Source organism: Chlorocebus sabaeus, chromosome 8, assembly GCF_047675955.1.
Source record: "Chlorocebus sabaeus isolate Y175 chromosome 8, mChlSab1.0.hap1, whole genome shotgun sequence".
Lineage (NCBI taxonomy): Eukaryota > Metazoa > Chordata > Mammalia > Primates > Cercopithecidae > Chlorocebus > Chlorocebus sabaeus.
The window spans coordinates 101,042,842-101,061,018 of NC_132911.1; the positions used below are offsets into that span (position 1 = coordinate 101,042,842).

An 18,177-nucleotide genomic window follows, 5' to 3' on the forward strand; every position below is an offset into this window, starting at 1 on the left:
CACTAACAATCTTTTCCCCGGTGTTATACATTCATTCTAGTTCTGTCCTGCTCTATCCAGAGGTGAACCCTGCCATCTCTCTGAGCCTCGGACACTTCACCTATATGGCCAATGTTACATCCATCCCTCATATGGCACCGTCCAGGGCTGGAAGACACCCCTGCACCTGTGTGTCCCTCTGCCACCCACGTTCACGAGGCATATCCTGTGATGGGTTATCCCCAGGGGAACAGAGCCACTATGCAGAGAGTGAAAAACTCCCAAGCCTCCCTCAAATATGAACCCTGTGGTTCCCAGGAAAATCCCATCCCTGATTCTCAAGGTGCCAGCCTGTATCACTGGACCCTGTGCGTCTGCCCCTGAGGAAGCCCCTTCATCTGTCAGTAGAGGCCGTTAGCCTCACTTTTTGGACTTTGCAGCCTCACATGCCCACAGACAGCAACCACTATCTGGATTATCTGTAGCCAAGAGGCACATCAGAAATACAGAGGGAAAATACCAAAACCTTAAGAAAAGTATACTACTAATTAAACAAGGTTTGATGCCTTGAGAGTTGAAAGCATATGTATGTCACACTGAAGCTGCAACCAAATTTCTATCATATAAAGACTGTGCTACCGTGTAGAAAGGCAGGGTAGGTAGTTGCTGATGCTCGATGCCTGACCCTGGCCCGGATCCTCATAAATCAGTGTTTTTGATTCCTGTCCCTCCCACTTCCTTATTAACAAGGATGACCCGGGAATGGAGTGCTTCTTCAGTGGGCATCTATTGTTTTGGCCTGCCCAGCATCCATCCCCCATTCCTCTGGTACTAGCACCATGACTTATTTTCATTTGGAAAAAAAATAATCCCTTTCCTATTGTCCATTCTTGTAGTTCGGGTGGGGCTGACCCCTTTCCTGGCTCCAGGGCTGGGCAGTGACCCAGTTCTTAGCAATTGACTCAAGTGTTTATAATGACCTAATAAGCTAAGAGTCAATCTCAGGATTTTTTTTTTTCCTTTGGTACTGGCAAGGAAGAAATACTTTCATGCTTTATTAGGGTTACTGAAAGGGTAAGCTTTGCAGGCCTAGAGCATCGAGAAGCCATCTTGCCACAGGGAGGAAAGTGTCTGCCCCTGGATCAAGTCATATCTGAAACCCAGACTGCCCCTGGACTTTTCAGTTCTATACATAATTTGAGCCTTGTTTTTTTATAACTTCCATCTAACTCCAAACTTTTATTCCTCTTTTATAGATAAAAAAGAAACACTTAGAGAAGGTAAGTAACCTTCCAGGTTCCAGGTACCTTCCAGGTACGCCAGCTAGTAGCTCTCAGAGTTTTGATATGAACACAGTCCAACTCTTTTTTTTTTTTTTTTTGAGATGGAGTCTCACTCTGTCACCCCAGCTGGAGTGTAGTGGTGCAATCTCGGCTCACTGCAACCTCCGCCTCCTGGGTGCAAGCAATTCTCCTGACTCAGCCTCCTGAGTAGCTGGGATTACAGGCACCTGCCACTACACCCAGCTAAATATTTTTGTATTTTCAGTACAGACAGGGTTTCACCGTGTTAGCCAGGCTGGTCTCAAACTTCTGACCTCATGATTTGCCCACTTCGGTTTCCCAGAATTGGGATTACAGGTGTGAACCACCACACTCGGCCTGATTCCAAGTCTTAGTTGTCATAGTCTACAACCTTCCATTATATTCCTTCCCTTCACTCTATGCTCCAGACCCAACTCTAGTAAACATTTAACAGACAACCATTCTGGAACATGTGGTGTCGCCATCAGGTACCCAAAGCCAGTGACTCCAGCCAGGCTTACTTGTACCACCGTCCATACCCACTGTGCTTTCTTGGTTCCAACTGCAGTTTCAGTTTGGGTTGTGAAGGCCAGGGCTTTCGAACACAGACTTCAAGCCAGCTACAGGGTGAGCATGTTCTGCAATCTGCATTTTACCATTTTTCTTTAGCCAAGAAATTCACATCATTTTCCACCAATTGCATGTTGACCCAGAAGCTACTGGAGCACTCAGGGAATAAGAGCTACCCATGGATGACTGTTTGGCAGAACTGTCTCTTTCAAAGCTGGCTTGGGGCACCATGGTTCCAGCTCAACTAGGGCCAAGGAGCATTTAAAAATACCGAACAAGGTGAGGTGAGACTTCAAAACCCTTACATCCAACTCCAATTAGAACAATCCCATGAAAAGAGAGCCTGAGAAATCTACGGGCCATACCATGTTAGGAATGACTCTCCCTATTTTCCCCTAGCCCGCAACTAAGAAGAGGCTGAGATAAATAAGGTAAGCTTTTCTGGGAGGATAATATAACAAAAGTCCAACAACAAAAAGAACGGCCTCCCAAATGGTGATCTTTAGCAAAGTTACTGGGCTATGGGGAAAGTTCTCCATCTGGAGGTCTAGAGCAATCACTATTTGGGGGATTTTTGGTTTCAAATGATAACTATTCCTAGCCAAAGTGTTATAGAATCAACACACAATCACCAGCAAAGTACGGGCTTATGTTTAATCTGCTCACAGGATTACTCTAGAAACTGGGGCCAGATTGAGAAGATTGTCTTTAATCAGAGGCCAAACTAAAGTTTTGGCTGCTGCTGTAGCATTCTGCATTATTCAGATGCCTCAAATGTAACTGTTGAAATAAATGTTCATGCTTAATTGGAATGCAAGGTGACACCACTTGATTTTCATGCTGCTTAGATCCACAGGAAATCCATCAAAAAAAGTCAACCATACATGGTAAAGCTACCAGGGCTGATACTTAAATTCATAGCTGGTTCACATCTCTTGCCAAAGCATCAAATACTTTTTCTAGGAGGCCAACAATATAGATTTAACACCTAAAAATAATTTCCTTGACCAAAAGTAGCCTCTAAATCATTGAGAAATATTAATGTACGTATTTTATTTGGAAAGAAATAACAGAAAATATAAAATTAATCCCATTGATTAAAAAGAATTTAAAGTGCTTCCACTGAATCATGAGTAGGACAAAGAAACTCCCAAAATCTTCCAAGAAGAATTTGCTGTATTGCCCTATAACCACTTGGTCATATGCTGGCTTTTGTTAAATTTTTGTTTCATGTTTTCATTGAACTGTTCATATATATATACATATATATACATATCTATATTTTAATCTATCTATCTATCTATCTTTACTCTTCCCTTTTAGATGAAACAGTAAGTGCAAGCCTGTACTCTACAGGTCTTTTGACCCTATGGTGCCTAACTCATGCCTGAGATCACAGAAGGTACTAAACAAGCAAGCTGTCTGAATCAATGAAAAAATGTTGACTATTCTCCCTTCTCCAAGGTGATTCTAGCAATGGTGGTCATGGAGTCTGATGAGTCCCCAGCCTTAGAATTGTGTGGCGAGTGCCTATCTAACAGCAATGCTCCTTCTTCCTTGCAGTTCCCAGGGAAATAGTCCTGGTCAGCCCAAGCCAGTCATGGCAGTAACAGTTCCCTTTGCCAGCAATTTGTCTAAGGGTGAAGACTCATTTCTGCCCAAAAAGACAGAAAGTCCATTGGGAGGCTTCAGGAAATATTTTCCTCCCCAGTAAAAGAGACAGGGTTCTAGGCGAAAAGTCCTTGTTTGCTTCCTTTCCTAACTTTCCTGTTTTAAACACTGTATTTGTGGATATGATGCCTGGAACAGAAGCAGTCATCTCAGGGCCATGGGACAGATTTGAAGACAAAAAGTCTTTGCCAAATCCAAAGATGTTGGAGGGGAAGGACCGGAAGGATGGAAAGAATTTGGGAGCTTGATAAGTTAGCAGCTAAAACTAAGCATAGGATCACCTACCTCCAGATTCCTTACTACAAAAATAGCGTCTGTCCTTATTTCTGGGCCTAAGTCAGCGTTTCTGTTACTTGCAACTGAAAGCATTCTAACTGATTCATATCACCCATGTTAAAAACAGGAGTAATTGTGTCTCCCCTCTTCTAGGAGGGGGTTGTGTCTCCTCTCTTCTAGGTATATTATAATTGAGAGAACAGAGGTTCGGGAGCCAAACAGACCCCAGTCAGACAGAGTTCTGGCTGAGTAACCCTGAGCAAGTTTCTTAATTTTCAAAGCTTCAGTGTAATTAACTATAAAATGTAGGTAACAATGAAGACTTCATAAGCTTGCTATCGTAAAAAAATAAAATAATGACTGTATATAAGTCACTTAGGCATGCAGTAGGTGCTCAATGTTAACTCCTTACTTTTTTACTTTCCATATAATCCCTGTGTGGAGTAGAAGGGTCAAATTTTGTGAAGGGGAAAGCACACTCCCATGGTAGTATCAAGAAACCTTGATTTGATTTTTCATCATCTTTCTTATTCCAAGACAAGACAAATGATAGGGATTGCTGTCCATGTGGAAGGCTAGAGATCAAAGAACAGCTTCTAATCAGCAGCCTGCCTGCGTGGCCTGTATACAGACAAATCCCTCATTTAGGAGCTGTTCTTGACTTTTGTTGAGCCTGATGCTATCTGACTCAGCCTGATCAAACCATCTGCTTAATGCCTCTATTCAGAAAGGCCCCCACCTGCTGGGCTTCTTTGGGCCAGGAGGGTCTCTATTTCCCACAACCTGCCCACAGCTGGGAGCCTTTAAAATGTGGACCCAACTACCTCAGTGGGCAGTGATCCCTGAGTGAGTGTGCATCACGCCCTGGCAGCCTCAGGATGGTGTGGGCCTGAGGACAAGCAGGAGGCAGTCAAAGCTGGCTTGCTGGCCACTCTCATGGCCTTTCTGGACACACACCTAGATAAGGCCCCCACACACATGTGTGCATGCATGCACACAAACACACACACTTTCCACACTTTCCTCCCTGGTGATTAGGCACAGTGATCGTCAACCCCTGGAGAGCTGAGAACCTATCTATAGTCACACACTGTCCTTCCTCCTTCCTGAAGGCATGAGGACGATGGTAGCCTAGCTCACAAACTCATACTGTAAACCCCCACTAGAGAGGCAGTGCAGAATAATGGTTAAGAGCCTCTACCCCTAGCTCCAGGAATTACAACTTATGTAACCTTGGCAAGTCACCTAAACCCTCTTGGGCCCTTCCTCATCTGGAAAATGAGTATAAAAATAGATTTGTTATGATAATGTGTATAATGTGCTTAGCACTGTCCTTAGCATGTGGTAACCCCTCAATAAAACGGACCCTCCTAGGCCACTTGTATATTAGAAAGGGATCATCTCCTCCTGCCAAAGGACAATCCCAAGGCATGGAACACCCAACCTGCCATCTTAATTGGCTATGGCTCACAAGATTGACATTTGCACTAGTCCAAAATATCTGTCAGATACCTCCTATGTGTGGGCATTTGGGATCCAGCAGCAAGGATCTTTGAGAGGTTACAGTCTAAGGGAAGAAACAAACTCAGAGACAAAATCATAGTCATGAATTGTGAATCCTATCAAGGAAAAGAGGGAGCTGTGAGAAGGAGTACAAAGCGAGCAGCAGGAGTGGGAGTATCATTTTACTGAAAGTCAGATAAGACCTCCTGCTGAGAGAATGGCATGTAAGCTTGTAAGGGCTCAGTGTCCCTCACATAAATGCTAGAAGGAAAATATATTGTCCTCGGGCCAGAAGTGTCACTAGTAGCAAGACAGGTTCTCAAAGCACAAGATGAAGAGATCTCCTGGTATGGTGGGACCCCACCAACCTTGCTTCCTTAGGGACAATCTGCCCTGTAATTATAACCACCTCCAGAATGTGCCTGGGCTCATATGCCTCACCTTGTACCCTTGTCCCCCTCTAAGTGCCCTGAATTGTCTCATAAATCATCTAGTCCCACAGCACTTGGCAAAGAAGCACTGGGGTTTGATGACCGTATTTTCCACATAGTCTTGGAATTCAGGCTACTTAGTATTGAAGCTCAAAGTAATTTTCCCCTAGATTTACTCACACTGTTCCATTCTGCAGGTTAAACTCCTGTCCAGGTTGCTTTTCAGTGAAACCACTTTTAGAGATTGTTTTTGTTCTACCCTAATTTTCTGGAGTCATTTAAATTCAAGGGACCTCCTAGAAGATCGCAGATTATATATACACATCTACGTATAAAGACAGAGAAAGATCCCTGGGAAAGTCATTGTCCAGAATCACATTGGCTTTGCTTTTTTTTTTTTTTTTTTTTTGAGACGGAGTCTTGCTCTGTCGCCCAGGCTGGAGTGCAGTGGCCAGATCTCGGCTCACTGCAAGCTCCGCCTCCTGAGTTCACGCCATTCTCCTGCCTCAGCCTCCCGAGTAGCTGGGACTACAGGCACCCGCCACCTCGCCCGGCTAGTTTTTTGTAATATTTAGTAGAGACGGGGTTTCACCGTGTTAGCCAGGATGGTCTCGATCTCCTGACCTCGTGATCCACCCGTCTCCGCCTCCCAAAGTGCTGGGATTACAGGCTTGAGCCACCGCGCCCGGCCGGCTTTGCTTTTCCTTGTTTTCAATTATTGACTCATGTGCTGTGGAACATTACTAAAGCACAGTGTACATGGTACATTTCCAACATTTTTCATTTGCTTTCCTGCTGTCTTCCATTTCCCTACTTGATTTTCAGTACGAGAGTGATTTGGTGCCACTGTGTTTTTTGCCCAAAGCTTTGTGCAGGTAATAGCTTCCCTCCCCCATCTCTTAGGTTCATGCTTCTCCTTCACTTGAAGTTATTCCCAATCTCTGCTCCTGGGCTCTTCTAACCTCTTTGTAGTTGGTCACTGATGCCTTCATCAATTTCTAAGAACCATTCATTTGCATTCATTCAGTGCTTAATGAGCACCTACTATGTGTAGGCCACTGGGCTGTGGGAATACAAAAATGATTACCACCTACTGTTTGTTATTCTTCTGTGATCTAAGGATCACATAGTCTCTGGTGGGAGCAGGCAGGTAAACAGGTAAGTACAAGTCGTTACATTAGTTACTGTAGATTGAAGAGTGGACAGAATATTGTGGAAATAAAGAAAAGGGAAGGATTAATTCAGCCTTGAAAGATTAAAAATAACACCACAAAACAAGCATATCTGAGCTGTATGTGAAAGGGCTTTCTTGTTGAGCAAACAGCTTGAGTGTTCAGAGAATCAGATATGGTTCATACTGGCTAGAGCACAGTACAGGGTGGCAAGGGGAGATAGTTAGAGACAAAGATGAGAGGAGTTTGGTAAAGGTTGGTTAGGGCCAAAACACAGGTCAACTGAACAGTTGACTGTAACTGACTGTAAATATTAAATAAATAAAAATCCATACACTTGTAGTGACAGTAAAGAAATCATGCCCTTTTTGAGACCACTGGAGGTTATTATTATACCAACTTCCGATGCTGAAAATTGGCGATTAAAGGGAAGGAATTAAGTCTTTACACTGCCTTTTTAGGAGAAAATGTAGTTCCTTGCCAGATGATGAGGGAAAGACCTCTCTTATACCAGAATACCAGCTAAAGCACGTAATAAGAATGACAGGATTATAAAATCACCATTCTGCAACTGACAGTGAAATATCTGACTTGGGCAAAAACCATCAATGGCTGCTAAAACCTTGGGATGAAAAGTTTTAGGAAACATAATATTCTCCCAGTAACAGAGAACCATCTAGAAATTACCTGCTAACTGGAAAGGGAAAATGCATCTTTACAAAAGAGAGACATGGTGATCACCATCTTAACCAAAAGATCAAACTAATGGCACAAGCGTGAGACAGCCTTTCACTGTGCACCTTCTGATGTGACACATATGAAGTACGCAGCTTCACTTAGGTAGTATCTTAGGTAGTTTCAATGGCATCTTTAGTTTAAAAAAAGAAAAAAAGGAGATAGAGGAAAAAGTTAAAACCAAGCAGCAGCAATTGGACAAATCTAGAGTATGGGGCATCCTACAAGACAACTGCCCTAACTTCTTCAGAAAGTCAATGTCACGAGTGGGAAAATTTTAAAAGGTGGGGGGGATTATCTTGATTTTAAAAAGACTAAAGAGATGTAACGGTCAAATGGAATGCCTGAATATTATTAAATCCTGATTGTAAAACTAACGGTAAGATAACGGTAAGATAACCTTGGGAACAATAGAGACATTTAAAGATATTTAAATATGGACTGGATACTAGATGGTATTTGGGAACCAATTTCTAGTCTTATAATGATTTTGTGATTATGCGGGAAAGTATCTTTTTTTTTTTTTTTTTTGGAGACAGAGTCTCACTCTGTCACCCAGGCTGGAGTGCAGTGGCACGATCTCAGCCCACTGCAACCTCTGCCTCTCAGGTTCAAGTGATTCTCCTGCCTCAGTCTCCCAAGAAGCTGGGATTACAGGCGTCTGCCACCACGCCCAGCTAGTATCCTTATTTTTTTTTTTTTTTTTTTTTTTTTTTTTTGAGACGGAGTCTCGCTCTGTCGCCCAGGCTGGAGTGCAGTGGCCAGATCTCAGCTCACTGCAAGCTCCGCCTCCCGGGTTTACGCCATTCTCCTGCCTCAGCCTCCGGAGTAGCTGGGACTACAGGCGCCCGCCACCTCGCCCGGCTAGTTTTTTGTATTTTTAGTAGAGACGGGGTTTCACTGTGTTAGCCAGGATGGTCTCGATCTCCTGACCTCGTGATCCGCCCGTCTCGGCCTCCCACAGTGCTGGGATTACAGGCTTGAGCCACTGCGCCCGGCCAGTATCCTTATTTTTAATGAGATGCACGCTGAGTATTTAGGGATGAAGCATCATGCAACTAATTCAAATGGTTCAGCAAAATATATATACACACACATAAATAGACAAACTATGTCTGAAAGTTCACAATCACTGAACTTAAGTTGTAGGTATACAGGTGGTCATTGTACTTTTCTGAATATTTGAAAGTTTTCATAATAAGGAAGTTTGAAAGAAACAAAAGGAAAGGGCACATAATGGAGGGCTTGTTATGAGCTCCTTGGGATTCTGGATCCTACCGCTGAAGGTTTCAACCAGTGGTTGACATGATCAAATTTACATTTTAGAAAGCTCATTGATGTATTGCATTTACTCAACCAGCATTTATTGATCACCCACATCAAATGTTGAGTGAACCCTGAGATAAGTGCTGTGGGAGATACGAAAACCAAAAAGGCATCATCTGGCCAGAAAAGCATTTACCATGTAATAGAGGAAATGAGACACAAAATACTAAGCACAAAGTAAAGCTTTCTTGTCACAAGGGGTAACTGGGAGACCTGGGGGGAAAAGGCAGATGCACGGTGCCTCCAGGTGTTATCTGGTGTTCGACGTCCACAAAATTATCTCAGAAAGCATAAAACTACAGGTGATTGAAAATCACCTGTCAGCTCTAGCCCCTTGAACTTTCCTTATTTCTAGATGGCAGAACTCTAACCCCATGAGAGATACTGGAAAATGCAAGTTTTCCTTGAGGTAGGGTGTAGGAATGTGACCCATTTCTGGCCCAAGGGACCTGACTTAGGTCTCCTGAAATCTACCAGGGACTACTGACAAAGATCTTCTTTCCTGATAAAAACAGAGACATGTAAGAAGGCTCCCTCCTCCTCCTCCTTTCTTCCTGCCTCTGAATGCAGTTGTGTGAGGCTGTGATGCTTGCAGCTGGGGAATCGTGAGGGGAAAGCCAAGGGAAAGAAAGAAAAGATGGCAGACTCAGACCCCTAATATCATTAAGCCACTGAAGCCTACAACCTGACAACCTCCCATTACCAGACTTCTTATAGAAGCAAAATTTCCCCCTTTCCAACTCATTTATATGCAGTTGTTGATATATACGTCCCAAACCCACACTCAGTCCTCATCAGCAAGCATACTATGTCTAGAGCCAATCCTAACCTTTGAACAATGCAGTTGAAGGAAGACTCACCCACTGAGTCAAGTCGGTCCTGCGCCTAGTTATGACCACACACACGCTGTAGTTAGGGATGGTAAAGAAGTTTCACATTCATATGCCAACTCAGATTAATTGGCAGCAACTGGATAATTTGCTGTGCAGAAAGTTAAATACAGGTTCTGTGGAAAGAAGTGTCTAGATTCATAGTGTCAGGCATCTGCCCTGGGCCACATGCTTACCGTCCCATGGATGGATGGAATTTGAAACCAGAAGACCCAAGTTTATAAGTCCTGGCTCTACTACTTTTGTGATTTTGGTCATTTAACCTCTTTGAGCCTTCTTATGGGATAGCTGTTATAATCAAGATAATATAAGTAAATGTGCTTTGTTAACCGTGAAGTGTCACACAGATGGTAGTTACTTTGTCTTATATTTGTCAAACCTCAGCTGAGGACCAGGTTGACAGGACGGAGGGAGAGAAGAAATTCAAGGCTCGAGCCCTGGATGGCCAGTAGCTGAACACCTGACAGGAGGGTCTAAGTCCAGAGTTTCAGGTGAAAGTGAATGAGCAGTAGTGAGTTGTGACCCTGAACAGTGAAATATAGTTGGAGAAGATTCCAAAAGTAGAAGTGAAGACACTAAGGGCAAATAAGGATAGAAACCATGGACAGGATAGCCTACACTTCACTTTTTTATTGTCCCAACACCTGAGGGATATGACCCTACTCATCAGTTACAGTGGCTCCCCGTGACTAAGGACTTCTCTGAATCTTCAGAGGGGCAAGCAAATTTGCCAAATTTCCCTCCCTAGGTGGTTCTAACATGCCTCCCTAGGGCAGTGTGTCTCTTTCCTCTGTTGCAAACCACTATAGTAGACTAGAATAAAGAAGCCCAAAGTGCAAGAAGAAATAAGACAGTCCAAAGCTGGTAGAGATCTTTGGTAAGCTCAGGGTGGCAGGACCATTTTATTTTTCCCTCCCTGCTCACCTATGGCCTAGCACAAACCTACCACATTTCAAAAAAAGCCCAGGAGGTAACAGTTAAAAAATCAGAAGAGGCCTTTTTATAATAAAAGTCAATGCTAAAAGGGGTCCAAGGGCTCTTAAGATAACTAGAATGACCCAAGAGGCCCTCCCTCTCCAAGTTATGGAAGGCCTGAGTCCCTTGTGAAGTCTTACCTAAAGGCCAAAGGTGAGGGAAGCTTCCTTTAGCCCCCTCTTCAACCCACATGGACCTAAAGCATTCACCAGCCCCATGCAGGAAAATGGAAAAAAGGAGATTGACTATCAATCTCTTGACGGTGAAAAGGTGAAAGCTAAGAAGAGATTGAAACCTATGGTGGGTGGGTGGCGGGGTGGGGTGCAGGTGGGGGAAGAAAAATTCAAAGTTGTATTTGTCCACAGCTATATTTCCAATGTCTACACCAAGGATTGGTTCATATAAGAGGCAATGAATGAATGAGCTGATGGAGAAGTAGTAAATCCCAGATTGAATGCGTTGTCCAAGGAACTGAAGAGAGGTGTTTGAAAGAGGGCCTGGACAACAGAGGCTCTGCACCCACAGGGAAGCAAGTGCGTAAACGGAATTGAACTGGGCAGACAGCCCCTCCCAATTCATAATGGGCAGACAGCCCCTCCCAATTCATAATCAAAGCAGACTGAGTGAATCCTGAGAGGAAGATCAGGCCTAGAGAGGCTGCTCTCCATCCCTTCTGCATTCCACATATCAGAAAAACTCCAGGGGTTTAAATTTTGTTTAACATGCAAAATTAGGAGATTCTACATAAAGATACTATTGATAAACTGAAGATTATTCCTACTCAAGTGCTATGTGTGTGCATTCTTGAACCAGACTACCTGAATTTAAAGCCTGGCTCATTAATTACCAGCATGATCCTGAACAATTTATTCAACCTCTTTTTACTCCATTTCCTCAACCCATCCCCTCATTAAGAGATAATTATCACTTGTCATAAAGACTCAATATATTAATCCTTGTATAACACCTGCAATAGTGCCTGGCACATGATATGCCTCAATACAATTAACTACCATAACGTGAGGCATGTATGTGTCAAAAGAATACAAGTTAAGATGTTGTTAGGGGTTAAATTGCCCCTGCCCTCACACCAAATTCGTATGTTGAAATTGTAATCCCCAATACTTTATAATGTAGCTGAATTTAGAGACAGGGTCTTTAAAGGGTAAAGTTAAATGAGGTCATTAGAGGGGCCCCAGTTCAAGATGACTAGTATCCTTATAAGATACTAGGACACACACACACACACACACACACACACACAGAAGACCATGTGAAGACAGAGAAGAAAGCTATATATAAGCTGAGTGAGGTCCTCAGAAGAAACCAACCCTGCTGATACCCTGATCTTGAATTTCTAGCCTCCAGAACTGAGAAAATAAATTTCTGTTGTTTAAGCTACTCAGTCTGTGGTACTTTGTTATGGCAGCCCCAGAAAACTGATACAGATTTTCTTATGAAACAAATGTGGTCCACTTTACAAATTACCAAATTCAAATGCCCTGAGGCATCTGAATATAAACGGTGCTTTAAATTCATTCATTCATTCAACACTGGAGCACCTACTATGCCCTGAACACTGCATGTTTATTAAAACCCTTCATCATATAAGCCCATTTTATTTTCTTGTAACAACCCACTTCTAATTTTGTCCATTTTCTGCTGGACAGCTTAGTGTGCCCCTTGGTTGTCTGCCACTGCTTCTCCTGATTAATGGGAAATGATCCTTGTTATGGATCTGAAACGAACAGCATCAGAGGATGCAGTTCTCAACTCTGGCTAAACACTAGAATCACCTGGGAAGTTATAAAAATATCTACACCCAGACCTACCTCTTACCCCGTTCTGATTTAGTTGGTCTCTGTGTGGAGCTCTGGCAGTGTTTCTGTAAGCTTCCCAGACAATTCTAGTGTGCAACAAAAGTTGAGCACCATTACTCAAGTTTAAAAGGGTCTTCAAGGTCACCCCCCTTTCAATTCAAAGTACAGTTCACAAATCACCAGCACTGTCATCATCTGGAAGCTCCTTAGAAATGCAGAATCTCAGGTTCCATCCCAAACTACTCTATCGGAATATATATTTTAACAGGACTCCCCACACAATTCAGATGCACCCTAAAATTTAAGAAGCACTGTATTCCTACTAGAATCTAGATGATTCACAGAATCTAGATTATTCTAATGGGAGTTCACTGCTTCTGAATCAACTAGAACGCATGTTAAAAACTAAGCTACCTGGCTTCCTCTCAGAATCATAGAATCTCAATCTTTGGGAAAAAGGCCTAGAAATCAAAATTTTATGTGTTTTTGTGTAGCTAGCCACACAAGGGTCTGCGGCTTGGGAATCACTTACCTAGGGCAATGTATATACCCTTTCAACTGCCCAGCCTCTGTTTAACAACCTTCCAATTCTTTTTTGAAAATCAGAAATATAACAGAGATACAGGTTTTTATTTTTCCACCACGCATGCAAACTTACAACTATTTATACTGTTTAGGAACACAGAAATAATTGCATTATTAACAGGGTGTCAAATTACCAAGTACAACAACCAGTTACTAATTATTTTTGGGGAGGTTATTTTCACAGAACACAGCAACAATTTCCAAATTATTCTTCCAAAACCAGAGTTATGAGACCAGTACAAGCTGGTAACAATGCTAACGGTCACACAAGTTTCCATGTTACACAGAAAAAAAAGATTGACATTCTGCTGAAGGGTCTCAAGTACCTTATCATATCAGAATTTTTGAAAGAGTTTTACAACAGAACAGTCTCTCTCTCCTGTTTTGTGGATGCAAGGGAAAAGAAGCATCCCTCTCATTTCTTTTTGAGACTTCTTGTTAATTCTTAAAACACATTTCTAAGACCCATCTCTGGAACTTCGTTAGTTAACATTAAAAGCAAAAAGCAGACCTGATGTGATTATGATAGTGCACCCCATCACTATCACCATCAAAAGAGACTACCAATCTCCCAAAGTAGTCACGGTTGCATTGGCTTAGTGTCTTGGATTTTCAATAAACAATACAGATGAAAAGAGGCAGATACAGATGAAACCAGGTTGACCATAACTGATAAATGATGCAGCTAGGTGATGGACACATGGGGTCCAAGGACCATCCTCTCCACTTCTATGCATGTCTGAAAATGTCCATAACAAAGAGCAAAAAAAAAAAAAAAAAAAAATTAACAAAAAAAAGCAGACTTACACAGCTCTGTCTTCCCATTAGACTAAAATGGGGAAAGTGGTAAAGACTTTAAAGGTAAAATATACAGCATATAGCACTCTTCTGCATGTACAAAGCCACACCTAGAACAAAAAAGAAAGTAACCAAAGTAACATCATTCTGTTCCTGGTTTGTCTCTGTGGCTTATAAAATCTACTGATGATAAGATTGGACAAAACCTTGGAAACACCCTCAACTAGGCATCCTATTTGTCCATAACCTCTTCAACTCTCCTTTTCCAAGCTAAGGAGGTCCCTCCCATACTCTATCACTGAGAGACAGGCATGCTCCCCCTGCGGCTTTTCAAGCCATTTCTGTCTGATTTGCCAGGCCCACTCCGTACCAGTATCATGCCTACTCGACGGTTTTGCTCCAAATCCCCAGCCTAGCACACCCTTGCTACAACTTTAAGTCAAGGTCTCTCTTGAGGAACTTAGAATGAGATTTCCCTAACAAAAGAGAAGGTAGGGAAGAACGGGCGTAGATACAGTCCTTCTTCCCCACCCTCAGGGATAAGAGAGGGAAAGGCCCAGCTCCGCTTTTACACCCACTGGAAATAACCTGGAGATCCAAAACAGATTCTGCCCATCCCCATCCCCATCCCCCAGGAGAAGCTTGAGATACTCCATATTGGAGACTAAAACCCACTCCTGGGGCTATTTGAGGTAGAAGCAAAGAGAGCAAAGGACTGCTGAAAGTGGGAAAGCTGGGGGTTGAGGTCCAGATGGCCAGAGGCTACCACAAAGGAGGAAACAGCAGGAGGCACTTGAGTCTTAGGGAGTATTAAAACAAAGTCAAAACAAGAGTAAACACTAGTCTATGATATGGCTGCCTTGGGGTTTATCACTCGAGCAGACGCTAGGCATGAAACGGTTTTTCAACTTCAGAACTGTAGAGCAAGCCCGGGAGACAGGTTCAGGGTCTGCCAGCAGATCCACCTGGCCTTCTGGTTTCCTCAACTCTCTTTCAATCTAGTATATGTGCGCAGTGCCAAGTTCTCAGCTATCTCCCTAGCTGTATGTAGAAAACTGTGGTTTTTCAGTTGTTTTCTCTGGGGTACTATTTAAACAAAATAAAAAGGAATCAGGAAAAAAGGAAGGGGAAGGTGCAAGGGGAGGAAAGGAGGCTACCAGGAAAGGGAGGCAGGAAAGAAGAATGAGGGAGGAAATGAGGGATGGAGGAAGGCAGGCAAGTGAAGAAAGAAGTGTGAGTGACCTGAAGTCAAGCAAGCAGAGGCCCACAAATCAGAAATACCTCTTCCCCAGAACCCCTACTATAGCACTCTGCTCATGTCTTAGAAGGGAATAAGGGAAGTTGACAGCGGTATCTGGATTCTATATAGGCCCAGTCCTCACCCTCACCTGCAGCCACAGCATAGTGACGGTGAACACATGTCCACACATACCAGCCCGCCCATCAGTCTGGCAGCCAGTAGGGTTCCTGGAAAGCTGGGGAGGGTAGGTGTGTGTCTCATGCACTGGTAGGGGGCCTCAGTCCACAGGCAGTTCTTGAGGTCCTTGTTGACCAGGAAGCCAACTGGGGCTGACAGCAACCCAGACAAAACTTAATGGCTTGATAGTGACACGGCATGGGAAGATCCTGATGAGATTAAAGTTCACCAGTAGAAGGGCCCAGAAGCAAGAAGAGACACATGATGGTACAGAACACATGGCATACCGCTTCTTGCCCTTAACTTCATGCATGCCCAGCAGTTAAGTGCCATTCTGCAGAACATCAAGCAGGATGGGTCTCACGGACCACAGGCCAAAGCCAGAAATAAAGTAGGTGACGTCTTAGCTGATGACCCCAGACCCACAGAACAGTAAGTTCTAGGTGATGACTAATACCATGTGCACTGGCTTCATTTTGCAGTGGCAATGGAAACGCTTGCATAGATGACATGCACGGCCAGCATGAACACGAAGCCCAGCAAGTCACCGGCCCTGAAGGAGCAGAGCTTGAGGATGCACTGGTCGTCCTGGAGGATGACTCATGAGTGTCCATGTTAAAGACAAGTAGGAAAGGCCAGAGCCAAGAACAAGGTCCAGGCAATGTAGATAAAAGGCAGCACACATCTAAAGTACGTGTGCTTAACATATGAACAGTCCGGGTGCGATCACATAACATGTGACACTAACGTAGAAAAGCAAGAGGCTATGGGAGGCAAAAGAACATGATCATAAACGCCATATTCTTGTAACTAAAGTCCAAAGGGTCTATAGTACACAGAGACCAACATGAAGAGAAGGCAGAGAGCCAAATATGTAGTCAACCAGGAGCAGCCCAGCAGGAGGCAGCAGGGAGACTTGTGCAGGATCAGTTGGACTGGCTCACCCCAGGCTGAGTAGTCTCCACTGGCTGCTTTCCTGGACCTTGCCTGCCTTCTTTTTCCTTTCCTTTCTCTACACGAGCCCCTTCACTCAAAAGGTAGAACTGCAGGGGATTGGGCCACAATTCTTCGTTGATTATCTCCACAATCTTGTCAGACTCAATGGAGCTGTGGTTTGAAAACCAACCAAAGAAGCTACGGTTGTTTTCTGGGTTTCCCTGGCTTAGGGACTGGAGATCATGCCCTGGGAGCCACTGGATTGGAGTAGAACGAGACACCACCTGGCCAGAAGGACCACAGCCATATTCCTTGATGAGCACCTTATTTTGGAAATATGGGTTGCGATCGAAGTAGAACTTGATTTTGTAGCCCAATCTGGCAAGGCCGAGCTCTTCCACTTCCAAGCTGTTTAAGTAGCTCAGTACCTCTTTCTCTTGGCTGTTCAGAAATGATGCTAGCTGGGGGTGGTTCTGAAATGCTTGCCCCCAGAAACCCGGGATATTTTGGATGAGGTGGTTCCTGCGCTCCAAGTGCTGCAGTCGCAACTGCCCAAACTTCCTGGAGAGCCGAAGGTAGGCCCTGTCCGCCTGGGCGTTCATGTTCTCCAGCTTCAGCTGCACGTTCTCCAGCGTATCCATGCTGCCTTCCGTCGCTGGGGGCCCCGACCCTGCATCCCTCTCATCCTTCTTTTCCTCCCCAGCTGAGACCGAGGTATTCTCCCCTGCCGACCCTTTCTTCTGCCTGCCACCAGCTATGACCTGAGGCCCCCTCCCCGCGGTGCTACAGGTTTCTGGGGCCTTCTTCCCAGCAGGGCCACGCCGGTTTCCAACGCGGGGGGCATTTTTCGGCCTTCCCACGGTTCCCGCTGTTCCCACGAAGACAGTGTCTCCGGTCAGGCGCTCCGAGAGAGATGCGGCCTTTCCCGGGCCGGGCCTGGCCGCGGCCTGCCCGCGGTCCCCCGCAGCTCGGGCCCGCAGCGCGAGGCCACAGTCCAGGGGGAGCCGGCAGGCGGCCTCATCCCCCAGCCGGAGGAGCTGCGCGGACGCAGCGGTTTCCAGGCCACCCCACCCCGCGCCAGCCTGCACCTGTGCCGCCTGGGTGTCTTCCCCGAGACTCTGGTACTGTGAAGGGTCCGGGTCGCGCGGGGCGTCGTCCGGAGCAGGGCGGACTCGGGCTTTGGCGCGGCCTTTGCCCCGGTTTTTCGCGCGGGAGGACTTTCGACCCCGACTTCGGCCGCTCATGGTGGCGGCAGAGGCGGCTTCAAAGCCACGCTGTGACCCTGCGGCTCCTAACGCCAGCTCACGGTCGGGACCGAGCGGGTCTCTCCACGGCAACCGCCGACGTCACGACCGTACAACTGTACCGTCGCGAGAGGACGGGATGCGCCCCGTGATTGGCGCCGCCGCTGCGGCTGCGCAGGAGACGACCCCCGCGGGCGCTCCCACCCCCATCTCGCGCGGACTCGCTTTCCGTCTTAGCGAGTTTCTCTGATGTGCGCCCGGGGGATGCTGCCCTTTCATCTCTTCCCCGCTGTCTCATCGTGCCCTCAGGGTCTCGCTGAACAAGGCAACGCTAAAAGCCATCACCACCTGTCCCCCATCACCTGTTTAATAAACTAAACATCTTCAGCTCCTCCAGTTATCTCTTGTGACATCTGTCATGAAGAAAGTGCTCGGGCCTGTGTGTCTCTTTGAACACCTTTGCTGAGGGATTTGCTCTGGTACCTTAACTCCAGAGAACGTAAAGGTGGATGCTCTAATGCCGGGCGTCAAAGCGATTTGTTAGG

General features: G+C 45.1%; 1 protein-coding gene across 5 annotated transcripts in view; it reads right to left on the minus strand.

The window, feature by feature from the left end:
• The window catches only part of TSPYL5 (TSPY like 5), a 321,910-nt gene extending 304,170 nt beyond the window's left edge, over positions 1 to 17,740 (minus strand). For 3 of the 5 annotated variants that reach the window (XM_038000254.2, XM_073018234.1, XM_073018233.1), the window contains exon 1: positions 15,424 to 17,740. In XM_038000254.2, coding sequence (XP_037856182.1) covers positions 16,379 to 17,632 — 1,254 coding nt within the window. In that variant the 5' untranslated portion in view covers positions 17,633 to 17,740 and the 3' untranslated portion in view covers positions 15,424 to 16,378. Of the gene's footprint in view, positions 1 to 13,263; positions 14,146 to 15,423 lie in introns of those variants that run through there. The other 2 variants (XM_008001160.3, XM_008001159.3) reach the window with 2 other exon arrangements.
• Between the last annotated feature and the right edge of the window lie 437 nt (positions 17,741 to 18,177).